Raw genomic sequence first — 21,024 nt, 5'->3', positions numbered from 1 at the left:
CTGTAGATAGTTTTACAGTAATTTTACCATGGTATGGAATACAGCAGCTTGCTGGCTATTTGTTGCCAGTAAGTTACTGTTGATTTTACATAATATTTTTTACAGATGTCTTGCTCTAGTGCTGACTAGAACCAAGAAATATGATAAAATTAGCCCTACTGTATCATCGTTACATTGGCTACCTGTTAAATTTCGTATTCATTTAAAAAAAATGTAACTACTGTACGTACAAAGCTTTGAATGGTCTAGCTCCGCAGTACTTAAGTGACCTTTTACAACGCTATATTCCATCACATTCATTACAATCACAAAATGATGGCCTGTTAATAGTTCCTAGAATATCAAAATCCAAAAAAGAAGGTAGATCCTTTTCTTATTTGGCTCCTAAACTATGGAGTAGTCTCCCTAACACTTTTCGAGATGCAGACACACTCAGTTTAAGTCTAGACTAAAGACTCATCTATTTAGCCAGACATACACCTAATTTATCCATCAACTCACAATTAGGCTGCTTTAGTTAGGTCCGCCGGAACCAGAAATATTTATCATGATCTATAACTCTGCAAAAAATGTTATGGCATCTACGCTAATATTATTCTGTTTCTTTCCCTGTCTCAACCTCGGGATTCATATTATATCGGCCAGATCTAGCTCCGTTCCTGCTTGGTGTTGGACTCCATTGTTACATGTCTCTGAGTGATGATGACTAAATGCAGCCGGTGCCAGCCAGACATCACTTCAGTCTATTACGATGGACTTCAGGGGATGAACTGATGCCAACTCCAACCATAATACATGAGATACTTCATATGCCATTGCCTGTACCTTGGACTTAGGATGGATCCCACCGAAATGACCAGCCGGTTGAAATGCGATGCATCTCACTGATCTGTGCCTGCATCACCTTGGTCTAATGATGGACTAGAGTCTTAAAATGGAATGCATAGACTATCAATTAATTGCCAATAAAAGCCTTCATCAGCCAACTAACAAAGGACAATGCATCTATATGAACTTCTGCAGTTAATCCAGGATGAACTTCAAAGACATTAGTCATTAAGCTTAGTTCATACAAAATATTTGTTTAAACACTGGCCCTTAACAGTGTTAAGTTACTTAGTTTACTAATTTGAAACCATGACTTGCACTGCACAAAATAACTAATATTGACATTATATTCATGATGATTAGCCAGTGGTGAAATGGCCCCCACAGTGAGCCTTGTTTCTCCCAAGGTTATTTTTCTCCATTAACCAACATCATATGGAGTTTTGTGTTCCTTGCCACAGTCACCTTCGGATTCCTCACTGGGGTTCTAAATACAGTTATTATCTCATTATTTAATTAATTATTTTTATACACAATTTACAATCATAGTTAATCAAACTACACGATGAGTCTAAGACTTTCTAGATATTACAGTTTCATTTTCTGTTAATGCATGATTTTCTGTAAAGCTGCTTTGAAACGGTGTGCGTTGTGAAAAGTGCTATACAAATAAAAATGACTTGACTTGGCTATACTTTTGAAACAGTGACTATTTTAGCCTTCAAAAATTGGCTCCATTCACTTCTATTATAAGTGCCTCTCTGTGACCCAGACTTTTGATACTTTTAAAGAAAATATCGTAATCAATATTAAGCCACAAACTTGTGTGGAACTATGGATCTATTCCTTTAAGTTACATCCAATTTTGTAACTTCATTATCATTACAGCATAACACATTAACCCTAAAACGGAAATGAAAACAGCAATTTAAACAACTTTACAGCTCAAATAACACACACAATATTTAACAGAATAATTATAATAAGTGCTTTTATAAAATTATAAGCTTCACATTTCTGCCTTTAAACTCTCCAAAAAAAAGTGGCCCCATTCATGTCCATTGTAAGTATTCCACTGGAAACTCGATTTTTGAACAGTAATATGGTAAAAAAAAAAAAAAAAAAAAAAACATCATTATGCCACAAATGCTGTTGATTAAGCTCATCTTGGTTAATGTAAAACCTAATTTTAATGTCTATCAATCGTCTATCATTTTGATCAAAATTGCAGTCTCTTTAATATGCTTGCGTACACTCAGTATTCATTTATTATTATTCAACTATTCATCATTTATTATTTTTATAGTCTGTGTGTGCTTTCTTACTGACACTTTAAAGTATTGTCAGGAGTATAGTGATATTGTCGACTTTGTTCAAGTTCAAGCAATAAAGAGCTTGAACCTGAAAAAAGTTGACAATATAATTACATTAAATGCATGCTTGTTTTTTTATTTTTTTTTTTTATACTCACATTACTTATCAGTTACAAACCTAAACTAAGTTATTTATTATTTTTACAGTCCGTGTGTGTTTTCTTACTCACACTTCTTTAAAGCACCATAGAAAGGCTACCTCTCTTGGAATAGCCTATGTATATCATAAAAACAGCAGAAAGGCTGTCATTACAAATGTTTATGTATGACAGTGATGTGTGGAATATTGGTAGAGTCCCTCATAATGTGCAGACAGCCTTGAATATTACAATCGTCTGTAAATGTATGGAGGGCTGGAAAATATAGTGTGGGTGAACATTTTTTTTATATACAGTAAGTCCTTGGCTGAACACATGCCAGCAGTTGGGTGGTATATATGACAGCAACGTTTCAAAGAAACATCAGACAGGGAATATAGGCATCCCTGCAAGCAAGAGTGTATATGTGCATATATGTGTTATTTTGTGTCCGTCATGCATGCGTAGTTATGTCTCTGAAAAGGGTGAGAGATATAGAGGCAGCATATGTGTGTGATTTTGTGTGTGTGTGTGTGTGTGTGTGTGTGTCTGTGTATCTATGGAGTCATTAGGTGTAATTGGTGTGAGAGGGTCTGTGTTTCAGTGTCCGGCCAGCGAAATCACTGAATCCGACCACCCGCCTGTCAATGCTGTCTCCTAGCAACCCACTGTACCTCACTTCCACGTTATGATATCACAATGGGATCTCTGAGACATTCTTTGACTGCACTGTCACTCTCTCTTTCTCTTTGTCTCAAACTTAAGATATTCTTTCAGAGACACTGCCACGCACGATAAAGTGGAGTGTATCATGTAAAGAGAGAATTGAGAGATAGAGATGACTTTGTAAAGTCATATAAAACATTTTATCAGTCTTTGTTCTATATTAATTCATTGTGGTGAAAGGATTAGTTCACCCCTAAAAGAAAATTCAGTTATTGTTTACTCATCTCTGTGTTGCTATAACCCCATATTACTTTATTTCTTTTTCTTAACACAAAAGGAGAAATTGTGAAAAAAAAAAAATGTTGTGCTTTGTGATGTCATACAATGGCAGTTTATGGTGACCACCTCTTGAAGCTTCAAATGAACACAAAAGTATAATTCAAAAGTCTCATAAATTATTCCATGAGACAGACCTCGGACTGCAGAGATCGATACCTCAGCGAAAACATTCTCAGCCAAAATCAAGTAGTTTTTTAACCGACTTATGAGATGCTGGTGTCAATAAACTGTTATGAGAAAGTTTTTGGACCGGAAAATAAACCAAGCGATCGACAGAATGTCCTGTCCTCGTCACAGCTGGTTAGGACCAAAACTCTGATTAACATAGAAAATATACATTTTATCATGTGTTGTTTGCCATCAGGTTAGGACACAGTGTGACTGTAGCTGTCCTAAGCCTCCTCTGTCTATCGCTCTCAGTTTAAGAACTCTGTTTCAAACAAATAAAGCTGGGCAAAGAAATACATCTATTCTCCGACTACAAACTCATCAGACATATTTAGTAAGTTCGGTTCTTTGGTTTATGTTCAGCTGTGTTGTGTTCTATTGTTTCTATTGCTGTGGTGGACCTGTTTTTAAATAAACAAAATGTGTTTTCTCAAGAATGTCCCATGTCGTGAGAGGGGGGCTGCATGAATTGTTTCTCTCATGCAGTCTCATCATGAACGCACATAAGACAGTAATGGCCGGTCAACAGTTTCACTAAATAATACATTCAATTTTGGTTTGTTTCTCACCAAAGCTCATCGTATGTTTTCTTTACAATCATGAATCTCATGGAATAATTTATTAAACTTCTGAATTATACTTTTGCGTCCTTTAGAAGCTTGAAGAGGTGGTCATTGCGTGACATCACTGAGCACAAAATGTTTCACAATTGCTCCCTTTGTGTTAAGAAAAAGAAAGTCAAATGGGGTTATAACAACACAGGGGTGAGTAAACAATGACTGAATTTTTTAAAATAGAATCTGCTAAATAAGTAGCAGTGTAAAAGATCAAACTAAGCCAAAGCTAAAAATCTGACAATCCACATTGTTTTTTATTTTTATTTTTATTTATATATATATATATATATATATATATGACTTTACAAAGACAAATCTATCTCTCAATTCTCTCTTTACATGATACACTCCATTTTATCTTGCGTGGCAGTCTCTGAAAGAATATCTTGAGTTTGAGACAAAGAGAAATAGAGAGAGAGAGAGACAGTGCAGTCAAAGAATGTCTCAGAGATCCCATTGTGATGTCATAATGTGGAAGTGAGGGTGAACTATCCCTTTAATGGGCCTTATTCATGAAACAAGTCGAATGAATTTCTGTGTTAAGGGGTTTGAAGACATTTTTTATTTTTTATTTAATTTAGACAGAGAGTAGCTTTCCTTAACCACCAAGAAAAAAGAAAGTCTATAATGACGACACTTCACAAAGGCAGTACACACTCACACATGCGTCTTACCTTCTCATAGTAGCGTAGCTCATAATCCAGAATGATTCCATTGGGCTGTTCAGGCTGTGGCCATGACAAGGTGATGCTTTTCATCGTAGAACTGACCTGATGCATTATCGGAACAATGGACGGAGCTGAAAGAGAAAGTACAAGAAGGAAAACCAAGTGAAAAAATCATTCCAAACAGCCATCTTTCCTGCTGTGTAGACTTAGCTAGCAAATTGATCAACCACTTTAAGAAATGGAGCGCACACACACACACTAAGAGTATGATGAAAGAGGCAGACAAGAGGGCGATTGGAGTTGTTCAATAGATTCGTGAGAAAGTGCCCTTTGCAATGGAAGCCCATTTTTCAGTTCAAGCTCTCTGATTGGCTACAGTGTGTTTCTCGTCTCACCGTCTTTAAGGGAGACGTACCTGACTGAGCATGCACAGCCTCCGAATTAAACCTTTGCCCATTCCATTTCTCTCTTTCCATTACATTCTTTCTTCCTCCTGTTTCCCTTTTGTTAAAGTGGAACAATTCTATAATTAGCTGTGTTGTAACATCAAACACACACGGACATGCTCTTTTTTTTTTTTTTTTTTTTTTTTTTTTTAACAGGTGAATAGAGTGAAGCAAGCAAACAAATATCAAACAAGCTACATAAACACAAACACACAAAACCACTTTTTTAAAAAAAAATTTTTTTTTTTTTTTTATCTAATACCAAGTAATATCAAGGACAATATTGCAGAAATATATACCAAAACAGATGGAAATGATTTTTTTGTGATTCATAAGAATAAAAATTGATGGACTCTTTTCCGTGATGAAGAATTTCCGCTTAAGCCAAGCTGTGTTTGCTGGTTTCCTATATTTTTTTCCCTGCCATTCTCACTATAAAGAACAACTTATTCTTTCTCCTCACTCCCAAATTTCCAAACTAGGCTGTGATAATAAACACTAAAATACTTGCAACATGGCTTTTAAATACCATTTCCAAAACTGATTGACTTACAACAAAACTCCTCAGTTTCCGCACAAGGAACAGTCTTTGACTTGCTTTCTTAAAAAATATTATCTACGTTCTCACCAAAGTTCAACCTTGTATCAATATATGTTCCCAAATATTTAAAACTTTCAACAGTCTCAACAGCCTGATCATTTAACATTACTTTCCCTAACGTATAGTGTTCTTCAGGTTTAACATTGAAAATCAGCTCTTTGGTTTTTCCTACATTAATTTGGCAAGTACTCAATTTGCACCAATCCTCAAGGACACTAATATTTTTAAAATAGGTTTGCTCACTCAGTGATTGGCTCTTTAAAACAGTTGCACCAGGACCATATCATCAGCATACTTAAAAAGACGAGCTGTGTTACTCTTAATCTGTAACTCATTGGTATATATTGAAAATAAAAATGGTGACAACATGCAACACTGTGGAGCCCCTGTATTTAAAACCAATTCATTTGAATGTGCCATTCGTAAAAACTCTCTGTGGTCAATCTAAGGGGAAATCTTTGATCCAATATATTAAAGCAGAGTTTACATTTAAATTACATAGACATGATAGAAGCATGTGAACCTGCATAGTATTAAAAGCAGAGGTTAAATCAATAAAAAGTGCCCGTGCATAAGAACTGGAATCATGAATATGCTTTACTATAAAATCAATTAATGTAAGTGTAGCATCTTCTGTCCCCCTGTATGGTCTATATGCAAATCGTAATGGATCTAAAACCTTACTAACTGATACCATCATGTGTTTACTCACAATTCTTTCCATACATTTAGCCAGGACTGAGGTCATATCAACTGGTCTATAATCTTCTGGTAATCTTGCCCCTGGTGTTTTGGGGATGGGTATTACTGTAGATACTTTCAACACATGTGGCACAGTATACTCATTAAGTAATGTCTGAAATAGTAGTGTAAGGGGCCCTTTGAGCTGACAGCCACAGACTTTTAACACCCTCCCCTTTAACACATCAGGGCCTGGTGCTTTATTAACTTTTACATGGGCTAAACACACAGCTACTGCCTGCTCTAACAGCAGGGGTGCTGGACCTGTCTGACTATTCTTAAGGACCTCTTTACTTTTCCTTTTAGCATCTATTAAATCAAATCTACTATAAAAATAATTACATTCACAAATCACAGGTACTGAAGTCTCCAAGAACAAACACCAGCTGGTCCACAGACCTCTCCGGTGCGTCAATGAAACATTTAGTAATTTTGTCAGCTTCAGTGTTATTTGGTCCCGGCACATAGACAAGAATCACCGTGATCTGCCCAAACTCTCTCTGTAAATAAAAAGGTCCAATTGCAACCGAGATAATCTCATAGTCCCAAGTACAAATCTTGTCCAGTATTTTGTATTGTGTTGCCCAGGTATTATCCAAATATAACAAAGTCCACCGTCTATTGATTTTCCAGCTGCTCTTTTGTCTCGATCTGCTCTAATGAGAGTGTTGCCATCAAGGTCGACATTACCGTTATTCTCAGTCAACCATGTTTCCGTTAGATATATTAGATTGCTACACCTGAACAGATCTTCTGTTTTTTCCCTGATAGTTAATTCATCAAGTTTGTTATTTAAGGATTGGACATTAGAGAGAGTAATCACAGGAAGAGGGTGACGGGTGCCGCGTCTGCACAATCTGTTTTTGACACCACCTCTTGATCCCCGTTTCTTTATTTTACCTTTTTTTATGTTGTGTCATCTTCCTTTTCATTTAATGTGAATAGAAAATGTCTGTCCAGAATTGTAGGTGTTCTCGGCCCATCTCTTTTGACTCGAAAAACAAAAAATAACGGTTAATTTTATCTAAGGTTTGTTAGATCTGCAGCTCTGCCTATTGAGACACAGAGAAAAAGTAGTGCGACCACACACTTGAATTTATTTTCTCCCCAATTTGGAATGCCCAATTCCCAATGCACTCTAAGTCCTCATGGTGGTGAAGTGACTCGCCTCAATCCAGGTGGCGGAGGAAAAATCTCAGTTGCCTCCGCGTCTGAGACCGTCGATCCGCGCATCCTATCACGTGGCTTGTTGAGGCCCATGCTATTCTCCGCGGCATCCACACACAACTCACCACGTGCCCCACCGAGAGCAAGAACCACAAAATAAAGTGACCACAAGGAGGTTACCCCATGTGACTCTACCCTCCCTAGCAACCAGGCCAATTTCATTGCTTAGGAGACCTGGTTGGAGTCACTCAGCACGCCCTAAATTCGAACTTGCGACTCCAGGGGTGGTAGTCAGCGTCAGTACTCACTGAGCTACCCAGACCCCCATGCAGATGCTCTCTTACTGAAAGTAGAAAGTCCAGAGAGTAATTTGGCACAGGTGCACCCATGCCATTACTTCCAAACATTGATAGATTTTCCAAGATTAAAGAGAAGATCAGGACGCAGCGAACTCCATCTTAATTTCGCTACTCCGTCAGATCGTCAAATTAATATTAAATACCACACAAACTTATCACATATACAAACTTAAAACAACTTAAAAACAGACAAGCAAACAAACAGAGAAGCACAGGGTCAGCAGTCTGGCATTCAACAACAACAACAATAATTATAATAAAATGAATCACTGCTGCGATGAGGTTTTAAATACAGCAGCTGAAAGAGTGACAGTAAATTTTACAGTAAATCTGTCTCTCTTTTTTGACTGCTGTAATCCACCTAGTAGATTTTTTCTTGGCAGATGCTATTTGCACCCTAATGCAAATAATGGTATATGCTATTTACACCCCAGTGCAAATAGTGGCAGATATTATTTGCACCCCAACACAGGTGCAAATAATGTTAGATACTAATTTCACCCTGGTGCAAATAGTGACAGATACTATTTGGACCCATATTTAAATACTAACATAAGAGTATGGGCATCATTGCAGTGTGTTTATTGTGTTTATTTAGAGTCCCACAGACACAGCACATTAACCCCTACCCTTAAACCTAACCTTAACCTGACCTTAGAAAAAATAATCATGGTATTTTTTGGTTAATTTACAGTAACCACAAAATTAACCATGGTTACCATATCACCACCATATTACTGTATCAACAACATGGTTAATTGCATTAAAACTATGCTTTCTACAATATTACTAGGCTATAGTTATACAGTGATGCAATCTACATACAAGCGATCACGAGCCGCGGGAACAAGTGCAATCAACAGACCCCGCCTCCGGATCAAACCCTTCTCTACACTCCCCGACATTTACCGTGACCAAATCACTGTAATGAAATCAACATTTATATTAATCTGTATCTATTATTTTAAGTAGTATAGGAAATATTACAAGTGGAAACAGGAAATCGGATGGGAAAAAGAGTGGGACAAAACACAGATTCGAACTGCGGTCGCAAGGACAACACTGAACATTCACATGCCGTCCTTACACCCCACGCAACAGCAGCGCCATCTATTGTTAAGTTCATTGTATATTTCTGTGGTTCCACCAGACTATTGGGTTTAAAATAGCTGCACTGTGTGGCAGATGCTATTTACACACTTTTTTCTTTTGCTCTTGTAGAAAATATGATTACAAAAATAAAATATGCTGTGGTTCCAATTACTGCTATAGAAGCGTACCCTGTTATAGTATACTTCCATGTTTCAAACCGGAAAATGTGAAAACGGTCCATATAGTAATTTAACATTAAATTTAAAAGCCATCATCATCAAAGGCCTGATATAATAAATGTCATAGTTTTCTTTATTGATATTTAGTGACAGCGATTTATGGCAACAAAGTTATGGAAGTCATTCATTTTCAATGAGAGTTCAATGATTTCTGGCGACAATAAGCGCTATACTCAACTTTATGCAAATGAGCAGCAACACATTACAAAGTTCCAGAGTAGCGGATAATGTACCAATAATGCTTCTTTCACATAGCATGCCAAAGCAGCACGTGAGCCAAACTGAAGCAGTGTGTCGTGACAATTTCATTGCAAACAACGTGTGTGCTTTTACACCCGCAGCACTTCTGCTGCAGAAACTGCTGCACTCTAGACAGAAAATTAATTTATAAAATGGTTATGAGGAGTGAGCTATTGTTAAGTGATACAAACGTGATTGTCATGAAATCGTATTGACATTATGCTGGTTTAATCTAATGCAATCTTGTAGAATTATTTCAAGTAGTGGCAGCCAACACAATGAGCTATGCTCATTTTTAAACATCTTTAGTTAGTGGAAGGGGAGGACAATGAGCCTGAACATTATTTTGCACAAGAGAAGACAGTCTGATCACTTGGTTTGGCTCGGTCACACTTAATAATATAGCATAATAATATAGCCAGAAATAAGTAATAATGCACAACCATTGAATAGTGATATCTCTTTGTTCAAACAACAGCCAAAACATTTAAGTGTTGAGTACTTTTCTCACAAAAAGGATGCACTTCCAATATGTTAACTCACCAACTTCACCAGCAGCCGGGTACAGCATCCCACATTTTTTTTTTTCTTCATTTTTTTAATTAATCCTTATGCAGTAAAAAGTTGAGAGTAATAGATCACTTCAATACAAATGTCTTTCAATACAAGACTGAGGTAAGTTCTGAATTTATAGACCACACATGGAGTTGAGTGCATTTTGTTTACCACAACTGTTAGCACTCGGCTGTGTATGTGTGTTGCTGTTAACCCTTTAGACCTGCTCTCTATTTAACAGTATATAATAGTGTAGTTTTATTTTGTTTATGGCTAATTACTAGGGGTGCACCAACAGATCAGCCACCGATCGAAATCGGCCAATATTCGTCTTAAATCCGTGATCGGTCAATCGTGCCTAGAATTAGGGCCGATCTTTTTTGCAGCACATAGGTAATCACATATACACTGCTACTCTAATGAATGAGCGCTTGCTCAGCCCTTGAAGCATGACAGAGTGGCCAGAGGGTGAGTTGTTGGCAATTCTAAGCATTTCAAACTTGCAGACATGATGTAATTCACATGAATATGCTGTTTTGTTTTTAAAAATGTGTAAGAATTACACACGTATTAATATTAAGTTGCCAATTTTCTACAGTCATTACGGTAGTTATTCTGACTCATTGCACAGTACGCAGGAAGAGGATAAAGAGGCTGCTAACAGGTATAAAAACTAATTAAACAACAAATAAACATCAAATACAAATCTGAGTACACGTGATGTAACGTGAGTCGTGACAATCAGACATTGTGTAGAGCGATAGAAACTGTTTGAGCGATCATGAGCACTTTTAGCTTTACTCTCTTTAACATGCGCACTCTCTGTGTCAATCAAACATGCGGCTCTCTAGGTCTTTTCAATATCTCATCATCAGTCAATTATCAACATTATCACACATGAAGCTGGCATGATGTTTCTGATAGTTTCAGTACCCTAGGATCGGTGACTGTATGCCGATGTGCTGACATGCAGCATTCTTATCAGACATGTTTGCAGAGGTTTCAATATGTTTACCTTTCCACCTGGCATGACTGGCAGCATGTTGCTTCAGCTGTGTGGGAGACTAGGGTTCAAAGCCAGGTAATAACCACATTTGAATAGTCAATGACAAGCATGATTTGGATGTTTCAATTTTCCCTCTAACATTAATTGGCAACAGATATTGGCAACAGAACTATTGCTAAAACATGAAAGAAAAAGAAGAAAAAAACATGCTGTAAATGTAAACAAACTAATTTTGAGATTACCTCGGCCCCCGATTTTAAACAAATAGTGCTCTGTTAAGCACTAATCTCATGAGAGTGAGGCAAGACTAGATTTTTACACAAACACATTTTAACACATGCAAGTAGAGCAGGGTAGTTAAATAACGTCTTGTCCAGCACTGCCACTCTCTTTTTCCAGTGTTTTAGGAAAGGCGTTTTCCATCCAATGCTTTTAAAATGGAGAATCAAGCAAAGTGTCATCCTGACCTAAACTGCAGCCTTTGAGTCTCTCGCTCTTTCTCTATCGTTCATGCTCTGCTGCCTGTCTTTGCTACACATTAGCAATTATTGGCAGTCTGCACTCTCAAACTTACTCACAAATATCCACACTGCTTCAGAGAGCCTGTGAGCTAAAATTGCTTTTCTGCAGTTTTTTGTATGTCCTTGTTGGGAGAGGATCCACCTTCTTTACAGCATCTCTCTCTCTCTCTCTCTGTCTCTCTCTCTCTCGCACTCACTCACGCACTCACACACACACACACACACACACACACACACACACACACACACACAAATCTATTTACAATTCTATGCATTGTGCAAAACTGAGATTACCACCCTCGCTGTGTGTGTGTGTGTGTGTGTGTGTGTGTGTGTGCGCGTGTGTGTGTGTGTGTGTGTGTGTGTGCGTGTATGTGAATTTGTGAGAGGGAACATTATGATCAATTTTTAATTTTCTTATCTAAAGCACAGCAGAAGCTCCAATCTCCTCCCTTATAAACCCACAATCACACTCTCACACACACACACAAGCGCACGCGTGTACACACACTGCTGCTGTTGGCTTCTCCTGGTTTCCCATAAATTGACTGCCAACTTCACCTTTTAAACTAAATGATCATATTAATATAATATAATATAATATAATATAATATAATATAATATAATATAATATAATATACCTTTGTCAGGGTTGCAGTGAATCAGGACCCAAATGCAGAGTGAAAGAACCACAAAAGAATTTATTTAACCAAAAAGGCAAAAACAAACATAAACAACACCGTAGGGGAAAAATATAATCCAGGCTTGCAGCCCACTGAAGCTGGGCTGGGGCAGACCTACTGGACACAGGACCAACCGAACGAACCGAGTAGGGATTGGAACTATAGACGAGACCGACGTGAACATGAAATAAGATGAACTAGCCCTGGACAGCACACACGAAGAGACTAAAATAGGAAAGGAAATCAAACAAGCAGGGCAGGTGAGACAAATGAACTAATAATGGGCGAACAAGGAGGCGGGGCATGACGCAAGACTGAGAGACATGCGGCAATACAGAAACAAAACAAAGCTCTCACAAGACATAACCCCCTGAATGGCATGAGAGCACATCGGCAAGACAATAAGGCAATATACGCTCAGGCCAACTGACAAACAAGATGAGAGAATGTGTAGCAATGCCAAATGAGGCAGATGCCACGCGATGCATGCAACTGGTGACAAAATGAGACAGGACACCTCAGACCGAAGTGACCGTACCTCAGCACAACATGAAGACAACTTGTGACCCGGGCGCGCAGCGCAATGCGAGGCGCACCCGTGTTCGCAAGAGACAGACATAAACTTTTGATGCGAGTGCATGCTGCCAAGATGACATAAGCACAATGCACTCACGTCAATAACAAGCAGAACATGGAGTATGAGTGTCCGGATCCCGACACAGACAGAAACTGAACCAGACAGGGAAGTCAGGATCCAGACACCATGTTCCAGACATTGAAACACAAGACAGACCAAAGAGCGCACAGTAGGGAAATCCAAACCGAAGCTGTGCGCTCACACAAAGACAGACAACGAAACACAAGACAGACGTAGGACGATGATGTCACGGTCCTGTCACTCAAAAACCCAGACTGACAGAGTGACAGGACCGTGACAAATATAATATAATATAATATCATATTTTATAATATAATAATTAAACATAGAAAAATATAATACAAAAGATAGATGAACCTCATCAGTAGCAACTTCTTTGGATCATAATTGTCTCTTTCTGACTGTTTGATCAAGTGTGTTTGTATTTGTTACATTTCTGATGTAATACTGCTCAAAGTCCGAATGTCCGTTCTGACTGAATGTGTGTTAGTGTATGTATTGTGCGTGTACATTGGCTCAAACTGAGTTTTTCCTGCGGTTTTCCTCCCACAGCTGGAAGAAATCTTCCATACTGACAAAGACTTGTGAGTGCACCCCTCTCATCACCCTCTACCTCCCTTCAACCCACCATCCTCAGGTCCCCATCTTCTTTCTCTTTTCTGCTCTTCATTCTATCTCTTTTGCTGCCTCTGGCCCTCAACAGGACGCTTGCTTCAGCATTAATCATAGTCACACTCCCTGCCAAACACATGAGAGAGAAACCACGAGAGAGACAAAGTGAGCAAGACACTGCAATGAATTCTTGACCCACACAACCGCTACAACACTCCATGCCTTGTGTAGAAGGTATCTGCTCTTTCACAGTGGGATTGTAAAATAGCTCAGTGTTCTGTCTTCAGCTTGTCATCTTGGATCAACACCAACTGCAGATTAGCAGTTTCCATTTAAATGACAAAACTAAGGCTGTACCCAATTCACACGTGCTCTCGCAAGAAAACATTGCTCTAGCTACCAGAATTTCTTTCTGCGGCCACTCATTTTGTTTTAAATGCAATACTGAGTACTATCAAGGACAATTTTGCTTATATAACAATACTGGTTCCTCTATTACATAGATTTTTGTTTTATTTATTGCATTTGTTTTTTTTTAATATGAGTAGTTTTAGCGACAGGTTTTATTTTAAATAAATTGATAACAAACAAGCGTTGTCTGTCACTGATTGTGTCTTTTGACATTTCTGTACATTAAGATGAGTGAAACAAGAAACAGATCTAATCATATGCAACTTTTAGTTTAAATAGTTGATTTTTTTTATTTTATTTTTTTATTTTTTATTTTTTTGTCATCTTGTCATACTTTTCATGGTAAATAAATATTAAAATCACTAGGTAAGTAACTAAAACCCCTTTTTTTTTTTTTTTTTTTTTTTTTTGTGATCAATCCTCTCGATGCACCCATCCCTATTTTTAACCTTCTTTCAGAGGATTCCATGAAGCTTTGGTTATCTTTGGCTGTCTTTATTTTCTTTGATGACTGTGGCTTTTCACGCAATTAAGTTGCATTCCCTTTGAGAAATTGTGAGGATTACATTAATGTTACAGTACATGTTGATATAACTTCACATATGCCTTATATATCACTTTTGCAGCATGGTCTCAAGTACTGCTAGCATAAGTATTTCATTGTTTATTTTATATATAACTCAATTGCTCACAAATAAGTTCAATCTACTAACGTATGTTGCGTTATTTAAAACAGTGACAACATCTGATGATATTCAGAGCTTTAAATAACCCTCCAAAATGAGGTGAAAACTGCAGCCACAACAACATTTCTTTGTGAGACTTATCTGATGGTGATAAATTACCTACTTTTAAGTATTCAGTTTATTCCTTTAAAATTTTTGACAAGTGGAAGCTAAAAATGTGGAAGTCGAAAGAGAGCTATCACAAACACCCCCTCTTAGATAATGGGTAATATCAGCCAAAAGATAGATAAATAAATAAATAAATAAATAAATAAATAAAATATGCATAAATTTTAGCATACTATTTTCAGTGTACAACATACTATAATTTGGAACATGCTAACCCTAATTTTGCATACTATAAAGCACAGATAGTATCTAGGATGCAGCCTAAGGTTTGCACACACTCTTCTTACCACAAACAAACACTCATAAGATAAATACAGGCTGAGAGAGAGCCAGAGAGAGTGTCTGGAAGAGACTGTTGGGGTGTGACTGTTATCCAGACACTGATAGTATGTACTAGACCCATAAAACCTGCCTGAATGACAGCTGAATACAACTCAATCCATACCTGAACTCCTGTCTCAGAAAAAAAAAAAAAAAAAAATTATAATAATTTGCCTCACTCTTTCTTTCTCCTCCTGCAAGCGCACTCACTATTTTCTGTATTCAATCTCTGTCAGACCCTTGGCTTTTGTCAACACAATCTCAAAAACATAAATCTAATTAGTGATGGGAATCTTAAGGAATTGAACATGTGTGGTTCCGATTGACTATTGAAATGTGGTCAAACTGTTTTGGCAAATATTTTTACATATTTTATGTTTTAATGAAAGTACAATTTATTCGTACTTTAAACAAAACTTTGTTCCAAATGTGCACCTTTAAGTACATGTTGTCACATGAACAACCAGTCAATACATTACGGCCGATTCATTAAAAAGAATCGATACATAAGAGCCATTCATTCACAAATTGAACTACACTGGTCATGTATGAATGTGGTTGCATTCAACAGCAAGTAACACAACAGAGATGTTGTCTAGTCTTTTTTTATAATTTTAAAGGTACCCAATTCTGCAAGCTTACAACTTTGAGAAAACATAATTTTGTTTGCCGAAGCCGTGTATGAAACACTGTCAGAATATTTTAGTACGGTGTTCTGTTTGCAAAGGTACAATAATGCAGACGTTTCAAGAATTGTTAACAAAACCATACACTGAAAATCGCAGCCTGTTCTCATGAAATATATGACAACATTTTTGCAATTCAAAATGTATGTGCTGAATAACACGTCCGGCTGCAGGTTTCCAGTGAAATGTCCAGCTGGGGGCGCCAAAAGCAAGTAAAGTGGTGTTGTATTCAGACACGGTTTTAAGATGAATTTTATATATATATATATATATATATATATATTTTAAACATACTTCTCTAACCTAAACATTTTGCCTGAACCTAACCAATTGTGTTTTAAAATATAAATGAGATGTTAAAAATACATCCTTTCCTTATCAATGCCTAAATCTAACTAATAGTGTTTTAAAATGCAGAAGCAAAATGAAAAAGCACATTTTCTGAAGCAACCACATCATTTTGTGCCACTTCCATGACTCTGTCATGTCACGTGTCGGCTTAAACTCATGGCTGGACTTGAACCATGGTCCTCCGACTCCAAGACAGTACCCTATCAAGTGAGTTACCGCACAAGTTAATCATAATAGAACAAGTGTATATATGTAGGTGGGTCTGTAATACAAGCATTAAATTGTATCGTTTTTCAAAAGATGCATTAGAGTAAATGTGTGTCGATATCATTAAATAGCAGGTTCTGAGTAATAGAGAGAAAAACAAGTATTTATAAATTCAGAATCAGCCATTAAAGTCATGATTTGACTGAAAGTGAATAAAACACACATTATTATTCTTCCATCGAAAAGTCCTACTAAGGCATCATTTAAGCCTTTTCAAAGTGTCCAAAAATCCCCTAGACTAAATTACATTGACAGAATATTTAAATGAGCTAAGAGTCTGTTTTGGAATGTTCGGAATTTCAAAATTCAGCTGTCAAAGCTTACACACAAGCCCTTTAAAGGTGCTGTAAGCGATTTTAGCGTTCTGAAGCTTTCACTTGACTGAGCCGTTGAATTAGCCATGCCCCCATTTTCCCAACCACCAAAGACAAGTTATTTTTTGTAATGTGGGGCAAACATGCAGTTGTAGCAATGAAGAGTATAATAAACATTTTTGTTCAACAGCACTTTTATACAAAGAATAAAGCTTAACCATATAAAGGAAATAATAGTCCGAAAATAATATTTTTTTTTAAACCTGTTTAAAACTATTTTTCTATAAAATAATGAAATTTAAATCATATGTTGCTTGAATTCAAAAAATACTGATTTTGAAATATCAGTAAAATATATAAATGTTATTGTTAATTTTACTTTATCAAAATCAGAAAAGATTTCACATAAAAAAGATGAGTGCATTAAAATATGATGGTAGTTATTTTGCAATTTACAAGGTCTTCTACTTCCAGAAGAGCATGGAAACTTTCACCAGGCGGCATTACAAGATTAAAGAGTGGCTCAAAAAATGTAATTAGAAACAGTAAGGCAAAAGGGTCCTATAAGAGGGCTGGGGGCCCTCATAGTCACAGGGCCCTGCTGAGGGGGCCTTGTATAAGCTGTGGGGCCCACATATTTAAGCATATACAAACATATGTTTGTATCAAGTGCCCCAGGGCACTGGCCCCATTGGCCCAGTCTGTAATTCACCTATGCCTCTAGTGTTCATTTCACCTGGAAACTGCAGGGATTTGTATCTGGCACGTATAACAAGTTTTGCAAAAATGTATATAGTCACGTTTTCACTATGAGAGCAGGTTGGAAAATCATTCAGTGCCAGTACTTGAACCATTCTGAGGAAGAACCAACTCTTGATTCCCGACCCTAAATCTAAACAAGTCTAATACAAACCAAAAACATAGTGTCAGCGATTCTTTCTCCATTAGGTGATTATGTTTACAGCATTCCATCTACTGTGGTTAGTTGATTCAAATCCAATATAAAGTATCTGTTTCTGTTTATGTCTGCGCAGCTGTTACTATTGAATAAAGTGTGTCTTATAGCAATTACAGCACAGAGCAACTTTCCAAATTCACTTATGCTATGCGAGATTTGGAGCTTTATTGATCTCTTTTGTGAAAGCAGTCTTCTCCTTCCAACATATGGATATATTCATGCCTCTTTCTCTTTCCCCAGCTGGTTTATGTTCTGCTTCCCATGGGTTTATTCTAGTGGCTCATGGGAGCTGTGTTTGCTGGTAATTGGTTTTGTAGCCACTTGTCTATGAGTTTGGTCTCATTGGGGTGATTGTGGTTTCCCTTTAAGCTTTGAAATAGAAAGTGAGAGAGATAGATTGACAGTGATAGTTCACTATAAAAGTACTGTAGTGGAGCAATGGTACAATGAAGGCATCAGGTAGTAAAACCAGATATACCATGGTAATAAGTGATATACCCTGGTATTTGCATGGTACTCCAACCATGATGCATCTCCAAACACACCATGGTATTATTATGACACATGTCCAGAAATACATGGTATGACCATGGTATATGTAAAAAAAAAAAAAAAAAAAAAGAAACATGGAATATTACCATAGTCCAAAAGAACCATGTAATACCATGGTACTTTTTCTGCTATTATACTTGAAAGTGATTAAGGTAAGTCTTGATTTTGGTGGATATATCACTAACAAACGTAGCATGCAAAATGTTAGATGTTAATGCTATATCTACTGTGTATAGAGATCAGTTTGCTGCTTGATTCAGAACTATGCCATGCAAAAGCACCAAACAGACCCATTCTGTTAACAAAAATGGCTTTGACCAGTTTTAGACTAAATTAAGATGAGTTTTAATATCTTAGATCAGTTTTAAAACCAGATTAAGTTTGAAAATAGTGGAACAACTTGTTTTAGATTGCTGGTCTGTTACCGGCACAAGCTGGTTAAGTTAGTTATTTTTGCAAGTAGACCTGCTTGACCAGGGCAGCCATGATGGTTGACCAGCTAAAACAAGCATAAATTGACGCCGTAAACATTGCTCATGTCACTGTGATTTTGCGTGAAAAAAACTAAAACTAAAAATAAAAAATGCATATTCCTGGATTAGCATCTTTGGTTGGTCCTGGAACAGAATTCCTGTCAAAGACAAAGTCCTAATTCAAATTCTAACCCAAACCATACTCTAACTATGAATAAGTCCTAAAATCAGAGGGAACATTAGAAAACAATGATATACAAGCCCCTAACCCTAGCCCTAAGCCTATAGTGGCCCAGAAGTGCACAACACAATGAAATTTAGAAAAAAACAAACAAAAGTTCACAACACAAATAAATCAAGCCACAACACAAATAAATTAAACCAAAACACAGATAAATTAAACCACAATACAACAAAATTAAGCCGCACCACAACAACATTAAGCTACAACACAAATATTAAGAAAGGAATCATGCAATTTTTTTTTTTTTTTTTTTTTTTTTTTGACACAGCAAGCCAAATTTAGTTATATTGCCTGAAGGCAATACCATACAATACAGAGTTACAGTAATTACAATACTTTGCTTCACATGCACAAATGTATTATCCAAAATGTATCTAGTTAAATTAAAATCGTAACATAATCAAAACATAAATCTACTTTACTTGCATTGGGAATGTCTAATCGTGTCCTGTTCTCCTCATGTAAGCATGTACTACTTACAAAAAAAGTTTAAAAAAATCTAAGCATTAGTCACCAGGTCGACGTTGCCCCCTAGTGGCCGGGAGCATTTCTGTTATGTTGTGGCTTAATTTATTTGTGTTGTGGATGAATTTATTTGTGTTGTAGCTTGATTTATTTGTTTTATGGCTTGATTTATTTGTTTTGTGGCTTGATTTCTGTGTGTTGTAGCTTGATTTATTTGTGTTGTAGCTTGATATATTTATGTTGTGAACTTTTGTTTGCTTTATATATTTGTTGTGTTGTGCACCTCTGGGCCACTGTACTAACCCTATGCCTAAAGTCTAATTTCATGCTAGAAATTTTGTTACAGAACTAACAAGTTTGTTGATCAAAGAACACATTCTACTTGATTGATATGGTGGTTTTAACTGGTTATTGCACAAGCATGGTTTAGGGTTTTACAAATTAAAATAGGCCACGTCTATTCAAACACGAACTGTCAAAAATGTAAATGTAAACCCACAAAAGGACATTAATCTGTCTGTCTGTATGTCTATCTGTTTATCTGATGGTCTGTCTAACTATCTATCTAACTAGCAGGCGGTTTGTATTAAATAGCAGGTCTTAAAAGCTTAAAATTTCAAACTTTTAAAACCTTTTTTTAAAACTTCAGGAAAACTTCTGGCTTTGTCAAGCCAACATCAAAATTGTTTTGACGATCTTTACCTATCTAGTTGAAGCTGTTCACCTTTTAAACCAGCATAGCTGGTCACCATTCGAATCAGCTTAGCTGGTCTAGGCTGCTTTGAAGCAGCTTTCATCGGTTGCAGCATTACATTTTGCCATATTGCTGTATACCAATTCTTCTCTCCCAGAAACTCTCACACAGCAGATGAAGACACAAAGATAAAAGGGAGGGCATACGGACACAAATAAATAAATAAAATAGAGCTGAGAGATAGAAACATTGTCAATAGCCTACGGCATCCTGTTGTCAGCATCATGGGGAAAAGGTACTGCGGTTATGAAAAAAAAAAAAAAGTGTATGAAATGGAATTGCTTGTAAAGTGCGAGGAACAAGCCATCACAAGAAATGGCTGTTGACAATTCTGTTTTCTAACGTGGAGAAAAGGACATTATTTCAAAATAAATAATAACAAAACATATCAAAGGGCAAAAAGCAACTTAAAGTCTCCAACTGGCCAGTGCTTCAGTACAGCATAAACACTACAACTCTTTCAGCACAAATATTATCAAATCAATTATCAAATGCACTATTTCCACTGAGCACCAGAGAGTTTTACAGACACGTTCACTATTCTTTATGGATGTTTATTGTGTTTCTGACCTCCGGAGGGTCTGCAGACAGGAGACATTGACTGAGTTTAATCATTATGTCTTATCAGAGTTTAGGGAAACAACCAAATTAGACTTGGAGAACTGAGTAAAGTAAAACCATTAAAGCTTTATCAGGTTTATGGGAAATATGAGTATAT

General features: G+C 36.8%; 1 protein-coding gene across 1 annotated transcript in view; it reads right to left on the bottom strand.

Annotated features, from left to right (window-relative positions):
- Positions 1-21,024, bottom strand: part of LOC127441099 (ephrin type-B receptor 1-B-like) — a 421,097-nt gene that overhangs the window by 88,944 nt on the left and 311,129 nt on the right. The window contains exon 6 of the mRNA XM_051698281.1: positions 4,743-4,867. Coding sequence (XP_051554241.1) covers positions 4,743-4,867 — 125 coding nt within the window. The remainder of the gene's footprint in view (positions 1-4,742; positions 4,868-21,024) is intronic.

The sequence above is a fragment of the Myxocyprinus asiaticus genome, chromosome 5 (assembly GCF_019703515.2).
Source record: "Myxocyprinus asiaticus isolate MX2 ecotype Aquarium Trade chromosome 5, UBuf_Myxa_2, whole genome shotgun sequence".
NCBI lineage: Eukaryota > Metazoa > Chordata > Actinopteri > Cypriniformes > Catostomidae > Myxocyprinus > Myxocyprinus asiaticus.
The sequence above is the reverse complement of the archived record's forward strand: the minus strand, read 5'-3'. Positions and strand labels throughout refer to the sequence as shown.